Source organism: Staurois parvus, unplaced genomic scaffold (genome assembly GCF_062004578.1).
Source record: "Staurois parvus isolate SC_StPar_1 unplaced genomic scaffold, SC_StPar_1.0 ptg002140l, whole genome shotgun sequence".
Lineage (NCBI taxonomy): Eukaryota > Metazoa > Chordata > Amphibia > Anura > Ranidae > Staurois > Staurois parvus.
This window is the reverse complement of record NW_028319936.1, coordinates 514,966-538,515: the sequence shown is the minus strand read 5'-3', so window position 1 is coordinate 538,515 and position 23,550 is coordinate 514,966. Positions and strand designations below refer to the sequence as shown.

The following is a 23,550-nucleotide window of genomic DNA, read 5'->3' as shown; positions in this document are numbered from 1 at the left end:
CAGGATAATAAACTATGTACTAGAAACATTTTTAATGCGGTAGACAGGAATGATTATATCCATTTGGGTAGCTGTCATCAAAATGTAAATTATCAACAGGTCATTTTTAAAAGAAATGTATCTGCAGAAGGGATGTTCTGATCCCCTTCTGGCTAATGAGATAGAGTAGGTGACCAAAATGAACCAATTTGATTGAATAGAGGATAACAATATGGAAGAGTCCTTTATAATTGTCATTTTAAGACAATGGAAATAATGAATAGAGACATTAGCCCATTAAAACATAAATATGGACCTTTATTTGTGGTGTATTTGTAGAAAAAGGTAAGGGTGGCAGGCCTCCATTGATGGCAGTAGATTGTTACAGTGTCAGGCCCGCAGTGGTATAAGAAGGTATTTATGGTGTCTCCTGGCTCATGGGGGTGGCAGATGGCAATAGCAGTGGGAGGTGGTATATACTTTAGGCCTGCAGGCCTAGAACCAAAAAAAAAGTAATCTGTAGCATGTGCTGCAGGGGATTTGTAGTTATAACTAAACCACGACTGCTTAACTTTCACAAAGGTCAACCCGTCAACTGTGTCCGGGGCAGACGGAATATTTCACACACACACACACAGCCCTAAATGGACTTTCAGGAAGCACAGCCGCTGCAGGCCAGCCCAGCAGCTCTATTGCATATTGGGCAAGCTCTAATCAGTGGTCCATCCTTGTTAGCCAATCAAGGAATTTGTCCAATGAAAGGATGTCAACACTTCCTCTTGACCCACGTATGATTCAGGCACTGCCTATCATTGCCGTCAGCAGACAGCCCTGGGTGCTGAGTAAAGAGGAGTGTTTTGAAAGCCTTGTTTAGGCTGCCATCACCTCCACTGTTCTTTCTATCACTGACGGGAGGCTTCAAGCCATGTTGCCCATGAAATGGTATCCTGCCAGCCTCTTGAAAGGAGCTTAACAGGTTCCTCTGCAGGACATCCTTCACACGTTTTATTTTTTGCTCCTTTTGCAAAGGCAGGGTGAGCTCTGCAAAATTCTTCTTATAAAGTGGTTCCAGGAAAGTGGCCAATCAGTAATAGTCCATCTTCTTGATGCCAGACATTTTTTCACAGACACTGGCGCATGGAAGAATCCATCCTCTAAAAATTTCCAGAGGTAGAGGATCCCAAGTCCTTTGGGTCCCTGAGGCCAACAGCTGTCCTCTGCTATCTCTCTTCAACCCTGTACAACTCCTAGAGGGAGTGAGGAATAAATCCCACCCCTAGAGGCTTTCCCATGTTCTCCTCTTCCTCATCGCCAAGGTGGCAACCATACTCCTCCTCCTTGTGTTCTTTGTGTGCATGCTATGGCCTCACAAGGACAGAGTCTGACTAAAGTGGGCCCTGATACCCCATGGAGTCTTCCTCCATCTCCTGCTGCTATGCCCCCAGTGCCTGCTCCAGCTCGAACACAACTGGAATAGTAACACTGCTGACCATTCTGGCTGCTTTCTCAAATGATGCATGTTCTGTCCTCGGTACACGTTTCCCTGTGTGTAACTCAGTATACAGCTAAACCGTCCTATTCTGAAAAAAGCCAGACTGAATGTAATCTTGAAGCTTTAGTAACAAAACAGGGTGGGTGAAACTATTAGGAAAACATCATAAATACCTCTTTATACCACTGCCGGCCTGACACTGTAACAATCTACTGCCATCACATAAAATGTGGTCATTTTAATACTAAACTATGAGACCTTCTCCTTCTTTGGTGTTAATCTGGAGCTGGTTCACTCTGTTGGAGTACTGATGTTGGTTTGACCCATCTGTAGCAAACTGGCTCATCAGAGTTGGACGCGGAGTTCCCCTTTTCTATTGGAGGTATTCCTCGATCCTTCATTCCCTACCCCCTTCCTTCCTGAGAGGCCCAGTGTCAGGGCTCCGGGTATGACCAGAGGTATGTGAACTGACGCAGGGAAATGCAGGCTTCAGATATGTTATAAACAATATAATTTATTAATACTAACAATACAAAACGCAGTGCAATACTAAAACATAATACAGTGCAAACGAACCAAACCACCCACAGATAACAATACATACAATGCAAGCGTAGTCAGGCAGGCCGGGTCAATAACAATCGGGCAGGTAGGAACAGGAGGAGCAGGCAGAGAGTAGTCAGGTCACGAGCCGGGTACAGCAACTAACGGGCAGGTAGGTACAGGGGGTCAGGCAGAGAATGGTCGGGGTCACAAGCCAGGGATCAAACAGGAGAAGTCAGCAGAGGGCAGGATCAGCAACAAGTCAGTCAGGCAGGAACAGGAATGCAGGTAACAAGATACAGGGGCCCATGGAAAAACACACACCAAGGCCCAGACTGCAGGTCTGGCCATCCCTTAAATACACCTCCATAATCAGCTTCAGGTGTTTGGCTGACTGCAGGGTTGAGTCTCTGATTGCTGAGAGCACCCGCTGGCCAGCCCTGGTACTGCAGCCCACAAGGCAGGTGAGTCCCACCATTATTGGCAAGTCCATTCCTGACACCCAGTGTCAGCTGGTGTGTGCTGGTTAGGGGGGTCAACTGCAGGTTAAGGCATCCCTAGTTTGGGGCCGAGCAGTCTTCGATAGTGTAACTTTCCTCACCTAAGTCCTGATAAGGCCAGCGTTTCTCTGTGAATTGGGAAGCACTGACCCGAGAAACTTGTGTAGGCTCACCCATCATAAAACAGATAAGGCAGTTTCTACCAGGAATTGAAAGAGATTGTAACCTCACAAAACCTGTCAAAGATGACAGAGTGAAATGAACATTCCTCAAGTCAGGCTTTTCCCCGATGTTTCATGTCATGGATTATGACAAATGTTGGCTCTAATTCAGAGTTCACCCGACTGACCCCTCCCAAAACAGGGTATTGGCCAGACTCAGAGCCACCCCCCCTTTGCCGGGGGATTTTAAAAAAGAGACAGGCTGGCAAGCCTGTGGGGAGCTAAAACACATCTCCTGATCTTAACATTGTAACAGAGGAGATCAAAGACCCTTTCTGCTCTGCAACTTGGATCTGCTTACAAACCAAGGCATATTGGCAAGTAACTTAATCCTTTAACTTCCTTCCTATTATCTCTTTGCTGTGTTGTGGGTCTATATATATATATATATATATATATATATAGTTACATTTTCTTTGTAAATATTTTATTGCACCTGTTTGACTCTTTTAGTAATAAATCTTTCTTTCTGAAAGTGTTAAACTGTTTCTAAGCGCTTACTTGCAATTCACGAATTCCTGCCTTTGAAGAGACACTACTGTGTTTGTTTAATCCTCTGCCCAATTCGGCCTGCGGTGACCGTATGGGACAGGCGACTTTTCAATCATTATAGTGTGTATTTGATAACGGGAGTTTCCCAGTCTCCGACAAAAGTGGTGGTGGCAGTAGAGGGTTAGTTGCGTAATTAACCCGATCCAGTAACAAGCGCATTCAGGCTGCAGGCACCGATTGTAGCCCATTAGCTGGACAATCGCTGTGCAGGGTGCAGCTGGGTCTGGCCTTGTTACGCCCATCACACCGCGGTTTTAGATCGGCCGGTCCTTCGGTCATGAGTTTGGTGAGAAGGTCTGGGGTCTGACGCCACGGGCGTAATGTATTATTGTTGGTCGCGGTCGTGCGATTGTCGCATGTTGGTGGCGGTGATCGTGACACCATCCATTTGGGTTTTGTCCCTCTATACGCAGTCAGACCTCCGTTCTTTGAAACCTGAGAATCTGGTAAGCTAGGTGTGATTGTGTATGCACACAAGTGGTGAAGATTTTGCTTACTACCGGCATCTTTTGGGCTGTTTCATTCACACTTGATTTTTTTGGCTATGAACTATGAACGTAGCACTTTTTGAATACATTGTATGGACTTTTTTGTTCGCTGTTATTTTCTTTTGCATATGCATTTTATTTGTAGGTGGCACAACAGTTATATATATATATATTTGTATGTGATATATAGTGAGTGCGGCCACAATTGTATTCACCCTATACGGTTTTCCTTTTTTTGTTTGTGACACATAGCGCAATCAGTTTTGGTTGAGTATAAGATTCTCTTGCTTTGGAGGCATTTCCTCCCACTTCCTGTTTTGGCTATGGGACAGGAAGTGCAGGGAAATCATCCCAATAGGACACAGAAAGCAAAAACAACTGACAGTTTTATAACACTCCCTCACTTTATCCAAAATGATAAAAAAAAAAGTTGTACACTTAATTTCTACCTTAATATTACTTTAGGAAATATCTACCTAGTCGTCGTGCGTCAAATCCGCACAAGGACGCACTAGGTGCAATGAGGAGTTACGCTTCCGCTGTGTCTGTGAATAGCAGTCACACTACCTACAGAGATGTGAGCACGCAGAGGCCGCCTTCTTTTCACATTGGCCGGGGTTGTTCACTCTCCTCTGCAATCTATTGGTTTCTATAGGAGGTTACGCTGCTCAATGATTGGTTAGGAAATCAATGGGCAAGCTTTGATTGGATTAGAGGTCCTCGCCCCTCCCTACTGCTGCTATTGTTTGTGTGTGTGCAGCCGGCATAACGGAGCTTGTGAGGGAGGGGGCTGGCTATAGTTTGCTCTCTGTTTCTCCCTCAGGGCCTGTACCTCCTATCCGGCTATGGCCTCCGTAGATACAGGCAGCAATGGAGCCGAGGCCTGTGAGGTTTCTGAGGAGGATGTGGAAGAGTGGAGGAATGGCAGGAGGAAGCGCTCCAAGGTGAGGAGGCTGATTGGGCCGCTCCGTCCAGCAGTGTGTCCTTCATATGTGTGCCGGGCTCTTCTACAGACGGGTACAGTTCCTGCTCAGAATGGCAGCCAGTGTAGTATTGGGTTCCTTCATCTGATAGGGCACAGCTGTATGGGTGACAGGCCAGGCACACCAGGGTGACGTGGATGTTACAGTACAGGGGCCATACTTCCATATGAGCTGACAGTAACCTAGGAGCATTGGTGGAAATGCTAGTTGCCTGGCAGTGCATAATGATTGCAGTATTTGCTGTGCGGCTGACCCAGAAAGGTGTATATCAGAGGTCATAGTTCACCGGATCCATGCTCTGTGCAAGTCAGGATGACTGCCAATCCGCAACCAATGAGATGACCCGACCGCCTTCCACATTTCTTTCGGGATGGGTTTACTGCAGTACGGGAGTCCATTTGAAAGTAGAGCTTTCCCTTAAAGGGAAAGTTCTGCTTTGTGCCCTCTGCCCCCTCCTCTTTTTTGTTGCATTGTTTTTTGGGGAGTGGGGGGGGGGTACCTGGTAGCGATCCACCAGAAGTTCTTACTGTTACTTTCTGGGACATGTCACAGGCCCTAGAAGGCAGTGGGACCATTGAGAAAGCACAGCTTCGCGCATGCGCAGTGGGCAGCCAGCTGTGGAGCTGCAACATGTCAGCGCTAGGGTCTCAAGACCACCAAAGAACCAGCCTGGTCACTGGTCAGGTAAGTGTCCTTTTATTAAAAGTCAGCAGCTACAGTATTTATAGCTGCTGACTTTTTTTTTTCTCAAACGGCAAAGAACTGCTATAACCACTTTAATACCGCGCTATAGTCATAAGTCAGCTACAGCGCCATTCTCTTATTCTGGGAGAGCGTCTATAAACGTTCTCCCAGAACGTGCTTACTGTGTGCATCAGGCGCTCTCTGTGACCGCTGTAGCCTTCGGACACAGCTGATTGCGGTAAAGAGCCAATCGCAGCTGGTCACATGTAAACAGACTTGCCAGTTATCGGCAGGACTTTCCTCATGTGCTCTGTCTATGTGAAAAAGAGACAGCCAATACCCATCAAGGCTGTCAGTGCTTTGTTTACACTGATCATCAGTGCAGCCTCTTCAGCACACATCCCTGAAAAAGAAAAGTTACTTATTTGCAAAACTTTATAACAGAAACCGAGTTTTTTTTATTTTCCTTCCAAAATTTTCTGTCTTTTATCGTTTTGTTTCACAAAAATAAAAAAGCTCTGTCACGCTTTGAATGGCATTTGCGCGGTCATGCAACACTGCACCCACATTAAATTTTTATCTTTTTTTTTTTTTTATGCGTCAGAGCTTTCTTTTGGTGGTATTTATTCACAATTGGGTTTTTTTTTTAACTGCATAAAGGGAAAGAAAAATAAAATAGCATTGACAAGGGGAAGTATACGCCCCACAATGATGTAATTTTTTGCCACATTTTTTGGAAATGAAGAAACAAACTGGGGATTAAACATGAAGATTGGTATTGGTGTACCGTGGCATGTGCTTATGGGTATACCACTTAGTTTTTCTACTTGAAAAAATGCACATATAACTTAGTGGTTTTAAAGTCTGATGGGTCTTTACCTTAATGCATTACCTACATTAAAGCAGAGTTCCAGTTGAATAAAAAAAAAAGCAGCTATAAAAACTGTAGCTACTGACTTTTATTGTACAGACACTTACCTGTCCCTCGGTCCAGCGGTGTCCTCACCACCTCGTTTCACCAGCTGTTTTCTCTCCCCAGCACTGGCATCTTCAGTGTGGGCACCCAGCTGTGACAGCTTGCGCCTTCACAGCTGGGTACCCACTGCGCATGCGCAAGTAACGCTGTGCTTTGTGAATGGTCCTGTAGTCTGGGACCTGTCTTAGAAGACTACGGGGAGAAAGGGGGGGAAGACAACATTCGCTTCCAATCGCCTCTGGAGATCGTAGTGGAACTGGGAGCAGGTACAAACAAAAAACACGTTTACTACCACTTTGAGGCTGGGTTCACACTGATGCGGTGCAGAATTTGCAGCGGTTTCTGTGCGAATTCCGCACCGCATCACAATCGCACCCCGTGCATGCAAACCGCTGCGGGTGTGTATGTGAACAACACCCTGAAATCGGTTTGCAAAACACGGACCAGTGTGCAGAATCGGATCGCATAGGTGTGAATACCCATGCAATCCATTCTAGTGTGGACCAAAGAAAGGGTCCTGCACCTTTTTGGTGTGGATGCGGTGCGATTTGAGCCATACAAAATGTATGGCTCAAATCACACCGCACAGAGGTGTCTTTTTATCAAGCAGTGGTAAATGACCGCTGCTCAGTTCTCCGGCATTCTTGGAGAAGACAGTTCTCCTCTGAATGCCTTTTTATGAAGCGGTGTAGATCACTTCTCTTTCAACACTGGAAAATGGCTGCTGTCACTGTAAGCTCGCGAGATTACAGTAAGAGATCAGTCAAACACAGTTTACTAAGCTGCGGTAAATTACCGCTGCTTTGTTTGCGGTTCCCCCGATTCTCCAGCTCTGAGCTGGAGAATCTGGAGGGAGAACACAGATCGCCAGTGAAGGGCTGAGATCGCTCCTTCATACACTGGCCATCTGTGCGCTGAGATGATCAGCGGAGAACATGTTCTCCGCTGATCATCTCTGTTTCCTAAACCACCCTAAACTCTGTTTCATCAAAGCACACCAGAATTTGCATGTGACTTGCACAGGAATGCGGTGTGGTTTCTATACGAATCACATGCGATATACCGCAGCACACAAGTGTGAACCCGGGCTAAAAGAACAGCTTTGATTTTAAGTGGGATCTGATTGTTGCAGGATATTTAATATAGCAAAGTGTGCAGGAGCAAAACTTGGCTTGACCCATGTGTTTACATGTTGGTGTTGTGTTTGTCCCTTTAACTAAGCTGTCCGTCCCCTTCAAACAACGGTCACTTAGAGGTCAGCATGCTGGTGAAAACTGTACAGCAACCCAGCAAATGTTTGTAGTTGGCTCACAACAGTGCCAGCAATGCCCTTTTTTTTTTTTTTAATTTTCTGCTCGTCCCAAATAGTATTTCAGATCTCTCTGTAATAGATTAAGAGAATTGCTGATTGTATTTTTTTATGCTATGTAGTAGAATCAGCATAGCTTATCAAAATTTAAAATAATATATTGATTGGGCTGCTCCAGTTATCCTGACACAATATTGCAGTTTGAAAACTTACGGAGTCAATATAAGAATCACTGCTTGCAGGCAACAAGGTACCATGGCATATGTAATCCTTAGAAAATGAAAGTAAACAGCTGAGGTGAAGCTACAAAACATGCAGGGAATCCAGGACGTTGTGGAAAGAGATGACCAGCAGACAGGCAGAATTCACAGCATTAAAGGAGATTTTTCAAGTAAGCTTAACCACTTGCCCTCCAGAGGATTTCCCCCCCTTCCTGACCAGGCCACTTTTTGCGTTACTTTAACTGACAATTGCGCTGGCATGCAACACTGCACCCAAATGAAATTTATGTCCTTTGTTTCCCACAAATAGAGCTTTCTTTCTATGGTGTTTGATCGCTTGTGCATTTTTTGTTGTGAGGTTTTTTTTTTTTTTTGTTTTTTTTTTTTTCATGTGCGACAATTTTGAGAGAAACAATATTTTTGACTTTTTGCTATTAAACATGTCCAGTATAAATAAAAATAAAATAAATAATAAATAAAATAAAAAATCAAATTTCGTCAAATTTAGGCCAAAATGTATTCTGTTACATGTCTTTGCTACAAAAAAAAAAATCCTGATGCATGTAAATTGGTTTACGTGAAAGTTATAGTGTTTACAAATGGCATTCTATATACTGGGCTGTTTTTGTTTTATTTTTTTTTTACTAGTAATGGCAGCAATCAGCGACTTATAGTGGGACTGCGGCAGGCATTCTGACACTGGGGGGAACTGACTTGGTGTCACTGACATCCCCAGTGACACCAATACAGTGATCAGTGCTAATAAAAAGTACTGACACTGTACCAATGGCACTGGGTAGGAAGGGGTTAACGTGGGGTGATCAAAGGGTTAACAGTGTGCTGGTTTACTAGGGTCTGTGTGTGTGTTTCACTGTAAGTACAGCTATGCAAAGCAGTGTGCAGGAGCTGACAGGGGAGAGAACTGTTTTGTTTACTAACAGTTCTCTCCTGTTGGAGATCCTCTGCAATCACTGGACGGGACCAGGTGACTAACAGCTGCGACTGGGAATGGCAGCGTGGGTAGGGTGCGCGACCGCTCCCTACCTGGAAATGCAAAATCATGTTTATATACACACTGCTGCCGCCCTGTAGCAGTATTTCCACTGGGGCGGAGCTTAAAATGGATTGTCAAAAACAACTATTGTTTGTATTCTGTGACCACTTGAGGTCCTCCTAATGCAGAATTTAAAGAACAGTCTAATAATGAAAAACATTGGGTGATCTGTCTCTTCTTCACTGTCTGTTTTAAAAGATAAGTTCACCTTTTGGTAAAAAATAATAAATGCACTTTTTTTTTTTTTTGCAGGTAAAAATAATATGCATTATTATTTTTTGCTGCAGAAGCCTGTAAAGCAATGCACCAGCCATCAGTAGATCGGGATGTATGAGGAAGCAGATCTACTGACCGGAAGATTCAGTGAACTACCATGGTGTTCCACAGCACATGGTAGTTCATTGAGAACAACAAGCAGACAGCCGCCAAGGCTGTCGGGACATGTAGTTTCTCATTCACAGGACACAGTGAATGAGTGGTGAGGCCGGGCTAGCGGAGTCCCACACGGCCATGTTTTGTTTTTAAATTGACATCTAGTTGGGGTTGGGGGGAGATCCCTCGCTAGCTGTCAAAGCGGAGGATCGGCAGTGAGCAGGGGCCGGTGCTTTCAGAACATGTTACACCCTGAATATGGGTGTAATGTGCAACATGTTATGAAAGGTGATTTTATGCCTTAATCCTGAAAAGTTCACACTACCCCGTGGAATGCGCAAGCTTTTTTGCTGTGGCATGTGTACAACCCCCTCCAGCTGCTGTTAGTTTAAGGGGAGCATGTGAGTAAGCCCCTAGATAAGTAAAAGCAAAAATTGTTTTTGAAAATTGTCACTGAACTCTGGGGGAGAAAAGGGGGGGGGGCTTCTTAATATTTACTGTAATGTCTCTGTGCCCTTTTTTTGGGGGTCTAAAATCTTTACGTATAGATATACTATTTGTGCAACCTGGCAGTCGCCAATGGTTCCTTGTTGATGGTGGCAACAATCTGTGTGCTCATAGGGCTTCTGTAGTGTTGCCGCTACAAATTAAACATGGAATTAACAAAAAACTTGGGAATCTCAAATATAAGCAGACTTATGGTGTTTACACGTTTATTCATGTTTTTCAGATCATTCCAGTATGGGAAAACAAAGCATGTGGTTCCTCCCGCAGTTTAGTTCGAAAAATAGGATCACACCTGCCTCTGAAGCCCTGTCCAAGAGCATGTTTTGAGGTAATCTTTTGGGAATACAACTTAAATCTAAAAATATATGTATGGGAGAATGTTCTGTCTTTCTTATTTGTGCAGCAAAGTTCATCATGTTTCATGTGACTCATCAACGAGAAGGTTTGAGCAAACAAATATCTTAAGAGAGCTATGACCAACGCTTATTTTGGCCATACATCTCTTGTAGGTCACAGGAGTGCACTTACTTTTGCTTTTTTGTGACCCACTATCAACGGACAGCTGGCTATAGCCCGCTGTTGTCTTACATGGCAGAGCCACTATAGGCTCTGGAAAGATCCCAACCATTTTGTCAGAATCCACCCAGCGTGCAGCTGAGAGCTTAGAGCCAGCTGCTATTGCCTTCTCTCTAGCCGAACGCTTTAGTAAGCACTAGATCAGCAGAGTGGAGAAACAGAGAATGTAGTGATCAGCAGTCGTGCTCGCTCAGTTCTCAGTCTTAGCGCTGATGTGGAACAGCTACCGCACAAAGGTGAATGTGTGGTTGGTGTATTTTACCATTAAATAGCAACTTTTTTCTGTAAAGAACGAGTCATGACCTTGGTACTAGTATATTTGATGACGTGCAACCAGATGGGTACTAAAGAATGTGATGGGATTTTTTTTCCTCTCTTTTTTTAATCTGTTGAGTTTCATGTTTAAACAGGCTAGGTAATCTTCTATATCAACTTGAGGCTCAGCCATTTAGTGGAAGCTTTGTCTTGAATACAAAGCTTCATCTCAGTGGCTGCAGTGGAGTCCATGATGTTATCAGCTCGTCCTAGCCAATTAGAGGAAGCTTAGTACTCAGAGAATGGGGCTACATACAGTTTATACAGCGCACTCAGCCACTGCAATGGTTTGTGACGTAAATAGTTTGTTTAGACCAGCTTGGTCCTAATAAACTTTTTAAAGTTAAATGAAACATGGAGATCAGCTAAAGCTAGGTTCACATTATTGCGACCTGCATTCTGCATGTAGGCAGCCCATTCATTTCATGTCCTGTACTGTGTAATTAAATGAATAAGAATTTTGACTTTACTCCCAATATATGGAATTACCAGACGAGGACATGGCACAGTCTACCCTCCTTGTTACATTGCATTGCTTGCTAAAAAAAAACAAAACCTGAGGACACATGGAGTGTGGTTGGGTTAAAGGAGTATGCCCTGGAAATGCCCAGTATTTGCCAATCTGTCACCTGAAGACAACGGCCTATAACCAAGGGTCTATGAATATTCAGTCTGTGTACTGTACTCCAAGATGCAGATTTTATAGGCAAGTCAAATTTCTTATAAGGTCCCCCCCCCTCCACTGAATCTCTTATGTGGCGCTTGCCATGATTCAAGTATCCCCCTCCTTTACCAGTGGATCCAGTATTGTACTGCTGCAATCAGCTGTGTGACAGCCCAGGTACCGCACTGCCTTCTTGGTCAACTGCCTCTTCTGGATTTAGGTAGCCAGTCCATGATTATGTGCGCCAGCTCCTCCCGTTGACCAATCCTGTGTTCCACTCCTGAAGCCTCCTGGGATATTTGATGTAGATATCCTAGGAGGCTGTAAGTGGGGCACACTAGTTTTTGCCAAGGTAAGAATGACGGGGGCAGGGCCAGAAAAAAAGTTAATACTGTAAAAAAACAAATTAATTGTTGTGGTATGGTGTGGGGGGGAGGAGGGGGTTGGAGAGAGTGTGCAGGGAGGAACAGGGACTCTGGGGAGTGAAGACTCTCTTCAAAGGGTAGGTATGATGCTCCTGGAGTATGCGCATTTAAAATGTGTTGGCAATTGCATTGTCCATATTTCTATCCTGACTGGTCCCATAGATATTATTATTATACAGTATTTATAAAGCGCCAATGGTTCGCTCAGCGCTGTACATTACAGAGGGGGACAGAACATGTGACGGAACAATACCAATACAATGCAAAACATGAGGGGATCGAGGGCCCTGCTCTTTCGAGCTTACAATCTAGGAGATAGATATTAAGTAATGCTAATGTATTTTAAATTTGATTAAGTGTGTCTTTTTCTGTAGGCTCTTCCGAGTGCCTCTGACTTGTATTTCAGTGATGCACCTCTTGTGCCCACTTTAGCTGATATTAAATGGATTGCAGCAGATGATGATGAAACCTATGCAAGAGTCAGGTATTTATCATTCCTTTTCATCTTTCATTGAAAGGCATTCACTGTAGTTTTATAAATGAACTTGTTTGAAAGATGTTTGGAGTAATTTTGATGTGTTTTTTGTTTTTTTTAAACTATGTTTTAAGTCCTCATGCACACTGAATGTTTTTACAGCGGCTGTTTTTGGCTTTTGACGTTTTTTTTTTTTTTTACAGCCAGTAAACTCCCCAGCATGTTATCCTATTTGTCCATGCACACATAGACTGTAATCAATGTTTTTGGCTGGAAAACCCCCCCCAAAACTAGTGGGTTTCTAGAGGAGTTTTTTAGCTGTAAAAACAGTCTAATGCTGAAAAACGCAGTAAATCGCAGAAATCCGTTTTTGAATAAATAAAAAACCTGCAAACGTGGCTAAACACTAATTCAGAACCGCTGAAAAACTCACATTTTTAACGTGACTTTACACAGCTAACGTTACCAGCGTTATTAAAACACCCAGTGTGCATGGAGCCTAAAACTGATATGTTAAAATTAAAATGTGCCATAAACCTTTATGGTAAAACATTTATTCAAAAAATAAATTCATATCAGGAGACATTAGAACAATATAAGTTTTCTAAAGTGAGAGCTCAACGGCTTCTCCTTTTTAGATCGTCCTGTAAAAACGCAGTCGTAATTTATGTACATGTGCAGTCATGTGCGTATCTGAGGGGGCAGGGGGTTTTAAGTACTCTCAGTGGAGACATCCGATGACTTTTTCAGGGTTTGGGCCCCCTGGAAGGGGGGAGGAAATAGGCACATGAAAATGCACTGTAGAATCGCACGTGTCTCTATAGCCACTGGATCACATCTAATATATAGCTGGCAAGCTGCTCTTAAAAAGTAAGCAAACTCACGGCTGCTCTTGCAGCTGTAGGTTTCTTTACATGCCGGTGACATGTATTGGTTATGTCAGCCCATAGTGTTGCAACGAAGTGCAGTTATCCTCTTTACCCCCTTCCCCTGGCCTAACCTAACCCACCTTCCCCCCTCCATAGATTCATACTAAGTGGACCTGATGGCTGCAGTTCTGCTGCTTCAGTTTACATCCTGCAGTGCAAGTCTTCACTGTCCTGGCCACTACTGCACGTTGCAGCCCCATAAACATCTTTGGGGCTGTGTGCCAAGCCAGAGACAGACACATAGAAGTCTGTGGGGTTGGGTCAGGGGAGGGGAGCATGGATAAGTGCACTTTGTTTTAAAGTGCACTAATCCTTTAAATACGCATGTGACTGGGTTTGCTAAGATGTTTTCTTTCGTTCATTCATGGACATAGCCTTTTCTTATTCTTGACTGTAGAGTTTATAGCGCCACTTACAGAAGTAAGACACTAGGCGGAAAACAAATTTGGCACCGCCTATTGGCAGTCTTATTAGACATAAACCCCTTGTCTTTTATAGGCAAACAAGTTATTTCTGCCTAGGTTTCAAGGTTTTTTTTGTTTTGTTTTTTACCTCCTTCCTCTTCCTCCTCTTGCTCCTCTTCTTCCTCCTCCTCTTCCTCTTCCTCCTCCTCTTCCTCCTCCTCTTCCTCCTCCTCTTCCTCCTCCTCTTCCTCCTCTTCCTCCTCCTCTTCCTCCTCCTCTTCCTCCTCTTCCTCTTCCTCCTCCTCTTCTTCCTCTTCTTCCTCTTCTTCCTCTTTTTCCTCTTCTTCCTCTTTTTCCTCTTCTTCCTCTTTTTCCTCTTCTTCCTCTTCCTCTTCCTCCTCTTCTTCCTCTTCTTCCTCTTCTTCCTCTTCTTCCTCTTCCTCCTCTTCTTCCTCTTCTTCCTCTTCCTCCTCTTCTTCCTCTTCTTCCTCTTCCTCCTCTTCTTCCTCTTCCTCTTCCTCCTCTTCTTCCTCTTCCTCTTCCTCCTCTTCTTCCTCTTCCTCTTCCTCCTCTTCTTCCTCTTCCTCTCCCCCGTAAGATCCCGTTTTCTGAGTTAATTGACAGGCACAGCACCATAGTCACTCTTCTTGATTGTTTTGTTTTTTATGGGTACTACTTGTTATTTACTGTTTTGCCTATAGAAGTGTGGGGGTTTATACCAACTAGGACTGTCCATAGGCGGTGCTAAGTTTTTCTGCCTAGTGTCCTATATAAATCCTATGGTCAAGAATGAGAAGAGGCTGTATCCGTCAAACTCCGAAAAAAGAGATTTTACAGTGACTAACAAAAACTCAGGTTCTAGGCTTTTGTTTCATATACAGTATGTATAGAATGTAAGTATAATATTAACACATCACTAAATATGTAAGTTTTTTTTTGTTTTGTTTTTTGTGCAAAATACAACCCCTTTTTTTTTTTCCCCTCTGCATGTAGGAGTGACAGTAGACCCCTGAAGCACAAATGGAGGCCAAGCCCACTACTAGTGATGCAGAGAAATTCATCTGTCCCCAATCTGAAACTGAAAGAGGAGAAAATATTTTCTTTGAAGAAACCAGGCATGTCTTTAAACAGATCTACAGACTTGCAAGATGAGCTGAGCCTCCTAAGAACTCAGATTGCTAGAATTGTTTCTGGAAATGCAGGTATTGATCACCCAGACATGGTACAGTAATCCTTAGGGGCTAGGCCTAAATTTAGTAGACCCAATGTAATATTTTACAGACATTTTCCTTTTTCAGGTTTGGAGTGTCTCTTAAGCTTAAAGTTAAGTTATGTGCTGCTAATGGCAATGGTACATCTAAACCCCATCACTAAAGTTTCTGCAAGTTTTAGCTTGTTAATATACAAATAAAAGTTGCTTTCCATCTTTTGAAAACTACAGCTTCCACTAAAGTAATACCTGGTAATCCTTCCATGAAGGTTCTTGTTCAGGCTTTTCAGGTTATGGGGTGACAATGCAGAAGCACAATTGGGGAAATGTTGTCACCTGAACAAGAACCTGCATGGCAGGATTACTAGGTATTTTGTTCAGAAAAACTGCAGTTTTTCAAAAATAGAAAGCAACTTTTGACTTGTACATTAACAACCTAAAACGTGCCAAAAAGGCCCTGTTATGGACCCAAAGGTATGTGCTGTCTGAAAATTCTCTTGAATCTAGTTCTGGTCTAATATGGGCAAGGATAGCTTGTGTGTTTTCGTTTATTTTCTGAAATTGTACCCAATTGTTGCTGGGTACACAGAAATTATTCTTGATATCAATATCTGACTTCTTGTCTTTCAGCAACTTCAGGCTCTACAGAATCTTTACCTGGCAATGTAGATACAAGTACTCCTTTTGCTGATTTTGCACCAACATTTCAGTCAACCACCTCATTTGTAATTAGTGACATTACCGAAGAGGATGAGCTGGATGTGTCAGAATATTCCACTTCTTCAATAATGGAGTCTTCGTTTACTCACCAGCGGCAAATAGAGGCTAACATGTCTGATGATGAAGACTCAGTTTGTCTCTCAAAGTCCAACAGTTTTGCTGATATGATGGGAATTCTGAAGGATATCCACAAAATGAAAGCAAGCAGAGATTGGTAAATTCTATGAGCCATTTATTTACATTACTGAAGTATCAGCATCCTTGATCAGACATGGCACATTTTGGAAAAACAGCCAGAGTTTCATCTTCTGAAAGGGGTTTTCTATTAATGATTGTAAAAACGGCGTAGTCAACCCCTTCCACAACATATGCCTTGCCTACTGGCAGGTATTGAAAAAACATTTTTATTTTGGTTACCATATATACTCGAGTATAAGCCGAGTTTTTCAGCACATTTTTTGTGCTGAAAAACGGCCCCCTCGGCTTATACTCGAGTCAACGTCTGCAGGGGGCTGCTGTCTCTTACCTGGCTCCAGTCCCACGACGATCCGGTCCAGGAAGCGCGGCTGCTCCTTCATTCGGTTCGTCCACTGGATGTTCGCGCGGCTGCTCGGCTCCGCCTTCTCACCGGTGATTGGCCGCCAGAACTGTAGCTCAGGAAAGGCACACAGGCGGCCAATCACCGGCGAGGAGGCGGAGCTGAGCGGCCCCGCGAAAATCGAGTGAAGGAGATGCAGGTAAGTGTGCCGTGCTTAGGTGCTGCTGCAACCACATATGCTGGCTGCAGCAGCACCATACTGGAACAAGGGTCAGCAAGTGTCAGTGGGAGGAATAGTGCCCCATCATTGGTGTCACTGATACCAATGATGGGGCATTATTCCTCCCACTGACACCAACGATGGGGCACTTTTCCTCCCCCCCACTGACACCAACGATTGGGCACTATTCCTCCCCCCCCCACTGACACCAATGATGGGGCACTATTCCACCCCCCACTGACACCAATCATGGAGCACTATTCCACCCCCCACTGACACCAATCATGGAGCACTATTCCACCCCCCACTGACACCAATCATGGGATACTATTCCTCCCCCCCACTGACACCAACGATGGGGCACTTTTCCTCCCCCCCACTGACACCAACGATGGGGCACTATTCCTCCACCCCCCAACTGACACCAATGATGGGACACTATTCCTCCCACTGACACCAATGATGGGACACTATTCCTCCCACTGACACCAAAGATGGGGCACTATTCCACTGACACCAATAATGGGGTGCTATTCCCCCCACTGATACTAATGATGGGGCACTATTCCTGCCACTGATACCAATGATGGGGCGCTATTCCTCCCACTGACACCAATGATGGGGCGCTATTCCTCCCACTGACACCAATGATGGGGCGCTATTTCTCCCACTGACACCAATGATGGGGCGCTATTTCTCCCACTGATACCAATGATGGGGCACTATTTCTCCCACTGATGCCAATGATGGGGCACTATTCCTCCCACTGACGCCAATGATGGGGCACTATTCCTCCCACTGACGCCAATGATGGGGCACTATTCCTCCCACTGACACCAATGATGGGGCACTATTCCTCCCACTGACACCAATGATGAGGCACGATTCTTCCCACTGGTGTTCCCACCCTCAGCTTATACTCGAGTCAATAGTTTTTCCCAGTTTTTGTGGTAAAATTAGGTACCTCGGCTTATATTCGGGTTGGCTTATACTCGAGTATATACGGTAGGTTGTTTCACAATATCAGGAGAATAATTTGCTAGTGATATGGCTAGCAGTTTAAGCCCTGGTTCACACTGATACAACTTGTCATGTGATTTCACAGTTCCAAAGTTGCACCCTATTGTCAGCAATGGAACCGTTCAAATTGGTGCTCCATCGGCTCCGTCAGTGTATCACCAATTTTGAAAATGGTTCCTGCACATTTTCAACGATTTCATGTGCTACATGGATAGACATCTGTGCATGAAGTTGCACAGATGTCAGGGAAGTCGCACCTGAAATCACACTGACCTGCGGCTTTGAAATCGTGCTACTTCAAGTGAAGTAGCGTGATTTCAAAGTCACATTCAGTGTAAACCATGGCTAAATGCAATCGCATCATGTTCATCTGTCATTGGAGCTAATGTTTATACTGTATTTGAGTCATTTAGTTATGATTTTTATTTTATTTTTTTTTCGTAGGTCTAATCGAAACCAATGTCTGCACAAAGAAGAAGATCCTATCAATCTCATTTCAGAGGTCCTAAGGCAAAAGTTTGCACTTTGTGACCAGGATGACAGGAAGAACATTTAATCAAGCTAAATAATTTTTCATTATGTAGTAAAATTCCATAAAGGTCACTTATTTTGTTATAAAAAGAGGGCAAGAGTTCAAATATTATTTTTGTTGTGTTTTCTTACATTGACATGAGCTTAGTATATGTGGAAGATAAACCACTTGAGCAGGTTTTTGTCTATCAATAGATGGCTGCTACACAGTAATATTTATATAGACCACTACACAGGATACAACACTAAGGCATTCAAGACTTTGGTTGTTATCTGAAATTCCTGTTATGGATTTAATGCATACTGTACAGTAGACTTCATTTGGTAGTCTTTAGATGTTGGATGGATTGGAACTGCAAGTAGCTGCTGTAAGTGCTGTATTGCACTGCAATCCTCAAACATAGAGACTTTCTGTCTGGAAGGAAAAGTATACTGATCATAAGTTCTGAATTGCTTTGTAACTGTTTATCTCAAAAGGGATTTTTTTTTTTTCGCCCCTGGCGCACAGGAGCTAGGCTGAGAATTTGCTGTAGGTGCTAGTGTGAACTAGAGAGCTTACTGGTCAGTCTAATGTGTCACTGGCTGTTAAAAGATATTGGTCACAAAGTAAATGAAATACTTCTATACAATTACACCAACTTTACACAGGTTCTCAATAGGCTGTCTTTATTTTTATTTATTTTTTTAATATATCATTTTTATTTTAAAAGTATTTACCTTTTTATGAACCTGAAAACCTTATTGTGGTTCGCATAGACAGGCTGACTTTTAAAGCAATGATTCCTACTTGTCTCTGGAAAGAGGTCGCCTCTTGTATTTGAGTTAGTAGATCTGTGTCTTGATGGAAACTCTGGTATAACTGAGGAAGGTCATAGAATACGGACAACCGAAAACGAACAGTATTTTTTTTTTTTTTTTCGTGCTGTAATTGTGTGCACCTGGCACAAATATATAAAAAGGTGTGTATTCAATTCATGTCTCCGTATGCTCATCAGTGCTAGGCTAGGCTTTCTCACTGCAAATTGGAAGCTTCAAAATCTTTTCTGGACTTTCGTGAAATGTTCCTTCTCCATACATACATACATACATACATACATACATACATACATACATACATGTGGCTAGTTCATGCTAGTGTATGTGCTTGGACCCTCCTTTTATATTTTCCATCTTATTGGATCTTCTCTTTTTTTCCTTCATTGGTTTCCTGGGCAGCTGTAGTTATGTGTCTTTGAGTGAATTACATGTGACAATGGCTTTTTAATGAAAACTTATACTGAGAGAAATGTATAGGGTGCCATTGCATTCCACCTCCTAAAACTCCTGGTTGCCCATTTGAGTCAATGACACTGAAAGCACCAAACAAGTGGGATCGGAATGACATCCAGGGAACTGGTGTTTTCAGAAGGGGTAGTCCGCTATGGCAGCTCTAATATCCGGTTAGGTTTCCTTTAGGGCTAAATACAATGGGTGTTGTTTTGACGTGGCATTTGGAACACAGGTCAGTAAAAATCTCATTGAAGATGATTAAGCAGTACACACAACTGTTTAGAGGCAAGGTTTGACCTATTTTGCAGTGGGCTGCATTTCTTTGGATCCAGCTTAGCCTGTTAAGGTGCAATTAAACTGCAGGCACAGCAAGTCAAATGCTGCATTTCCATTAGAATGCATATGAACAGAAAACATAGTTTGACTGGAATATCCATTGACTTGAACCCTAAAGCTGGCCATATGAGTTGAAAACGAAAATTTGTCTTGATAGTCGAATCATTAATTTTTTTGCATCATTAGTGTGCCAGCTGCGATGTATGATTTTTGTGCCGCAACCGAAAGTGCCTGATCCAGCATGCTGGGTTTTTTTTTTCTAGAAAAATGATGGCACAGTTGTATGAGCTATTTTCGTTTTTCATTTGACCGAACTTTGGGTTTTCTACTCCTTTTTATGGCCAGCTTTAAGAAGCCAGTTTATATAAGAAAGGTGTTATTTTTTTGTCAGGTTATGGAACAGATGGGAGAACTGTTACATCATTCAAGATATACAGTATATGGTATGATTTTATTTCCGGTTTGGATGGGCAGGATCATGGGCAGTATATTTCAGTTTTGCTTGGATATTAGCAGATTATTTCGCCACTTGTGATTCGAGAATTCCATGTGTAGGTGTTCTGGATTTTCCAGTTCCTAATTTTGCCTACCTGAGTCATTCTGTATTTAAAAAAAAATTATCTTTCTCATATCTGATTGCCTGTTTATTTAATGCCACATTAGTGACATTTCTCATTTCTAAGGTGCAAAGGCATGACAAGAATATCTAGAATATCTTAGATCTAAGAATCTACAGGCAGCAATCACCTGAAAAACAAAAGAAAGTGCCAAGGAGTCATATATGGGAAATTACAAATCTAAATATATTCTTATAATACATATGGAGCACATTTGATGATATACAAAGGCCTTGTGTACATGGACCTCCTTCTTTCCTCCGTATATACAAAGGCCTTGTGTACATGGACCTCCTTCTTTCCTCCGTATATACAAAGGCCTTGTCTACATGGACCTCCTTCTTTCCTCCGTATATACAAAGGTCTTGTCTACATGGACCTCCTTCTTTCCTCCATATATAATTAGTCAATTTCTGCACTCATCCATATTCCATTCTGCTGTTGAATACAGACTTCTCTAGGTACATACTCCACCATCCATAATTACAAATCTGTTACCCTTTTTATATAATCCATGTCATCTTCCCTACTTTGTTCATTGGCATTAGTGGGAGTTTGGCATTAGGGAAGTTCTGTCCGCACCTAATTCCCTCTCGTGCCTGCTCTTCTTCCTTCCTTTTTTTTTTTTTATTTTATGCTGTTGTGTGTTTTTTTGTTTTTTTTTTGTTTTTTTATGTAGCGGTCAACAAATAGGGAAAACCTAGGACTGGGAGGAGCCGCACTGTTAATGCGGTGATGTTTTCTACTACTTATGCATATATAGAGAATGATGACATGCAGGGAAGGTGGTGTGGAAAGCCTAGAACCCCTGGGTTGTGAAGCACAAAGTTTTGCAAGTGCATATGCAAGCACTATTTCTAACCTGGAATTTCAGAGTGTTTGCATTCAAAAATAATTGATCTAGTTCTGCTTTTAAAAGAAATACAGTTTTTTGTTTTCTTCACCACCAAGACTCATTTATACTTTGAAAGTGCATAGAATCCATATTCGAATATTGAACACTGGTATTTGAGCGTTTTGAGTTATACTAGCCATAATTTTTCAATGCTTTGCTGCTGTTTTTCAGTTCAAAGCAAAGCAAATCATTTTCAGTTCACTTGTAGTTCTTCCACTGCTTGTTTGATTGCAGCATTGCATAGAACAATATTGCTTGTGCTACAGTCTTGGGCTTGATGTGTCACCTTTTGTGCATACAAAACCCAATGCACTGTAATGCTTATCAAGCCTTTTATAAATGTGCAAAACAAAGTTGCATTAAAATCTGAAAAGAAATTATTTTGAAAATCAAAGTACAAAAAACTACAGCCTGCTACACCTAGACTTAAACCTAGTTTAATCCCTAATTTTCTAAGTAAAGTTTTTATTAATATTACTGCATGAACTTCTGTATAAGTTCCTGTTTGGCATAGTGTTTGTTTCATGTTTCACATTTTACATCCCAATGTTACATTTTGTAACTGTGTGTATGTTTTACGTACCTCACAAATGTGTTTAATTTAGAATATATTATGCTGTATACTTATTTTATATTGAATTCAGATGAGATGTGCATTTTACCTAACTCAGGCTATATATAAATATTATTGCTTTGTCAACCAGAGAAACCTGCCTGTTTATGTGTTTATTCAATAAGGTAAAGTGCAGTAACTCATAGCAGCCAATCAGTACCAAACGTTTTGCTGATCTAAAATCTGATTAGTTGCTATAAGTTAATGCATGTCACCATTATTGTTTGCACTGCTTTATTATATAAGCCTTTTATTGTCTATAGTGTTGGAGGCAGCATGGATTATGAGCTAATACAATGCTACTTGGCCATCTTGTGTGGCTTGTATGAGGACTTTTTACATGCTACTGTTACATAAATAGGTGCTGTACAGAATACTTATTTGAAATAAACAACATTTTCAAACAAGAGCAAGTTATTTATTGTTTTTGGGCATTTGTGCTGCTTGTATTCATCAGAGAGTGCTGGTACTGATACCTCTACAACACATGTTGTCTTTTAGTTCAAGATCCTGTTTATGTTGCAGCTGAAGTAACAAATTAAAATGAACATCTCTGTGGGGCTTCCCTTGACAAATTTTAAAATAAGGCACTGATTGTAAAAGTACATTTTACTGCAACAAAAGAAACCTATGATCCCACCCAGCAAAACTCATTCTACCTCTAAAGGTATAAAGAGTTATTTTCAATTTCTCCATGGCCTCTAAATTCAGGTTAAAACTTTGGACCCAGTTGTACATCTTTGGTTTCCAAGCCCGCGGACAAGTCTTCCTTACAAAGAAGAGTCATTGCTACTGTTCCTCAAGCAGAGAGGTTTCATGGTTCTTACTTGAACCCGTTCACTATTCCTAAAGCTAAAGGGGATATCAACGTATCCTTATCTTGGAGTCCTTCACTCAAACAATATGCATGGAATTCCACAGGTCAGTCATTGTCTACCTCCATCAGAGAGACTATGTGGACATCAAGGATGCATACTTGCATGCTCCCATCTATCCAGCACATCAATGCTTCCTGCATTTTGAACACAACACTACCAGTTTGCTACCCTTCTTTTTGGTTTGTCTTTCACACCCTGAGAGTTCAAAAGGTCCTAGCTTTACTGCTAGGCTTGTTGTGCTTACAGGGCAGTCCCATTGTGGGATACCTTGGTAATCTCTTACTGAAAGAACAGTCCATGCAGACCTTGTTTTTCAATGTCCGCTCAACTGCCCAGACCCTGCAAAGGTGTAGTTGGATCTTGAACCTTCAAAAGTTGTCACTGAACTGACTCAATACTTGGAATATCTGGGTCTGAGCCTGGATATGGCTGAGTCAAGGGTTTTCCTTCCTCAAAAGAAACTTTGCACCTAGCTCTGCACTTTGCAGTTCAGGAGCCATTCAACTATCTGCTTTTGCATGAGCGTTCTGGGTTTGATGGTAGTTGCCTTTTGAGACAGTGCCATTTGCCCAGTTCCACTTCAGATCTTTCGCAACTCAAGATTCTGTCTGCGTGAGACCTATCAATGTGCCTCACTCCCAGAATCAGGTTGCCTCTGCCCTAGTGCCTTGCCTATCCAGCCCTGAAATCAAGCAAATATTTTTTCTCACTAACCTTACAAATTCTTATGACAGGTGCTAGCCTGACAGGAGCCAACTGAAACTCGCCTGAAGTTTCAAACAATTTGCTCTTTCACTGCTGGTTTCCAAATTCTACACCAAACTGGACAGGTTTGTCTTCAGAACCAGGGGTTCCTTGGCAGAAGCAGTGGATGACCTAACAACTTTGTAAGGTTAGTACCTGATCTACTTGTTTCATCTAAAACGCCTTTTTATCTGCTCTGCAGGATTGAGACTGAGGGGTTTCTGGTGAGTTTTGTAGCACCTAACTGGCCAAGGAGGATGAGGTACTCTCAACGTGATTGGGCTTCTAGC

The 23,550-nt window shown here is 42.6% G+C and overlaps 1 protein-coding gene across 1 annotated transcript; it reads left to right on the top strand.

Annotated features, from left to right (window-relative positions):
• Window positions 1-4,508: 4,508 nt before the first annotated feature.
• Window positions 4,509-22,045, top strand: MTFR1L (mitochondrial fission regulator 1 like). Its single transcript, XM_089665184.1, has 6 exons — window positions 4,509-4,719; window positions 10,105-10,209; window positions 12,236-12,345; window positions 14,663-14,871; window positions 15,510-15,813; window positions 17,822-22,045. Exons 1-6 carry the CDS (start codon window positions 4,621-4,623, stop codon window positions 17,931-17,933), a joined length of 939 nt encoding a protein of 312 aa, XP_089521310.1. The 5' UTR covers window positions 4,509-4,620; the 3' UTR covers window positions 17,934-22,045.
• The last annotated feature ends 1,505 nt before the right edge of the window (window positions 22,046-23,550 follow it).

Excerpts from the sequence above, each read along its gene's own strand:
- MTFR1L (XM_089665184.1), top strand. The coding sequence starts at position 4,621 with ATGGCCTCCGTAGATACAGGCAGCAATGGAGCCGAGGCCTGTGAGGTT. Across the intron at positions 10,210-12,235 it reads GTCCAAGAGCATGTTTTGAG|GCTCTTCCGAGTGCCTCTGA; the intron begins GTAATCTTTTGG and ends CTTTTTCTGTAG. Across the intron at positions 12,346-14,662 it reads GAAACCTATGCAAGAGTCAG|GAGTGACAGTAGACCCCTGA; the intron begins GTATTTATCATT and ends CTCTGCATGTAG.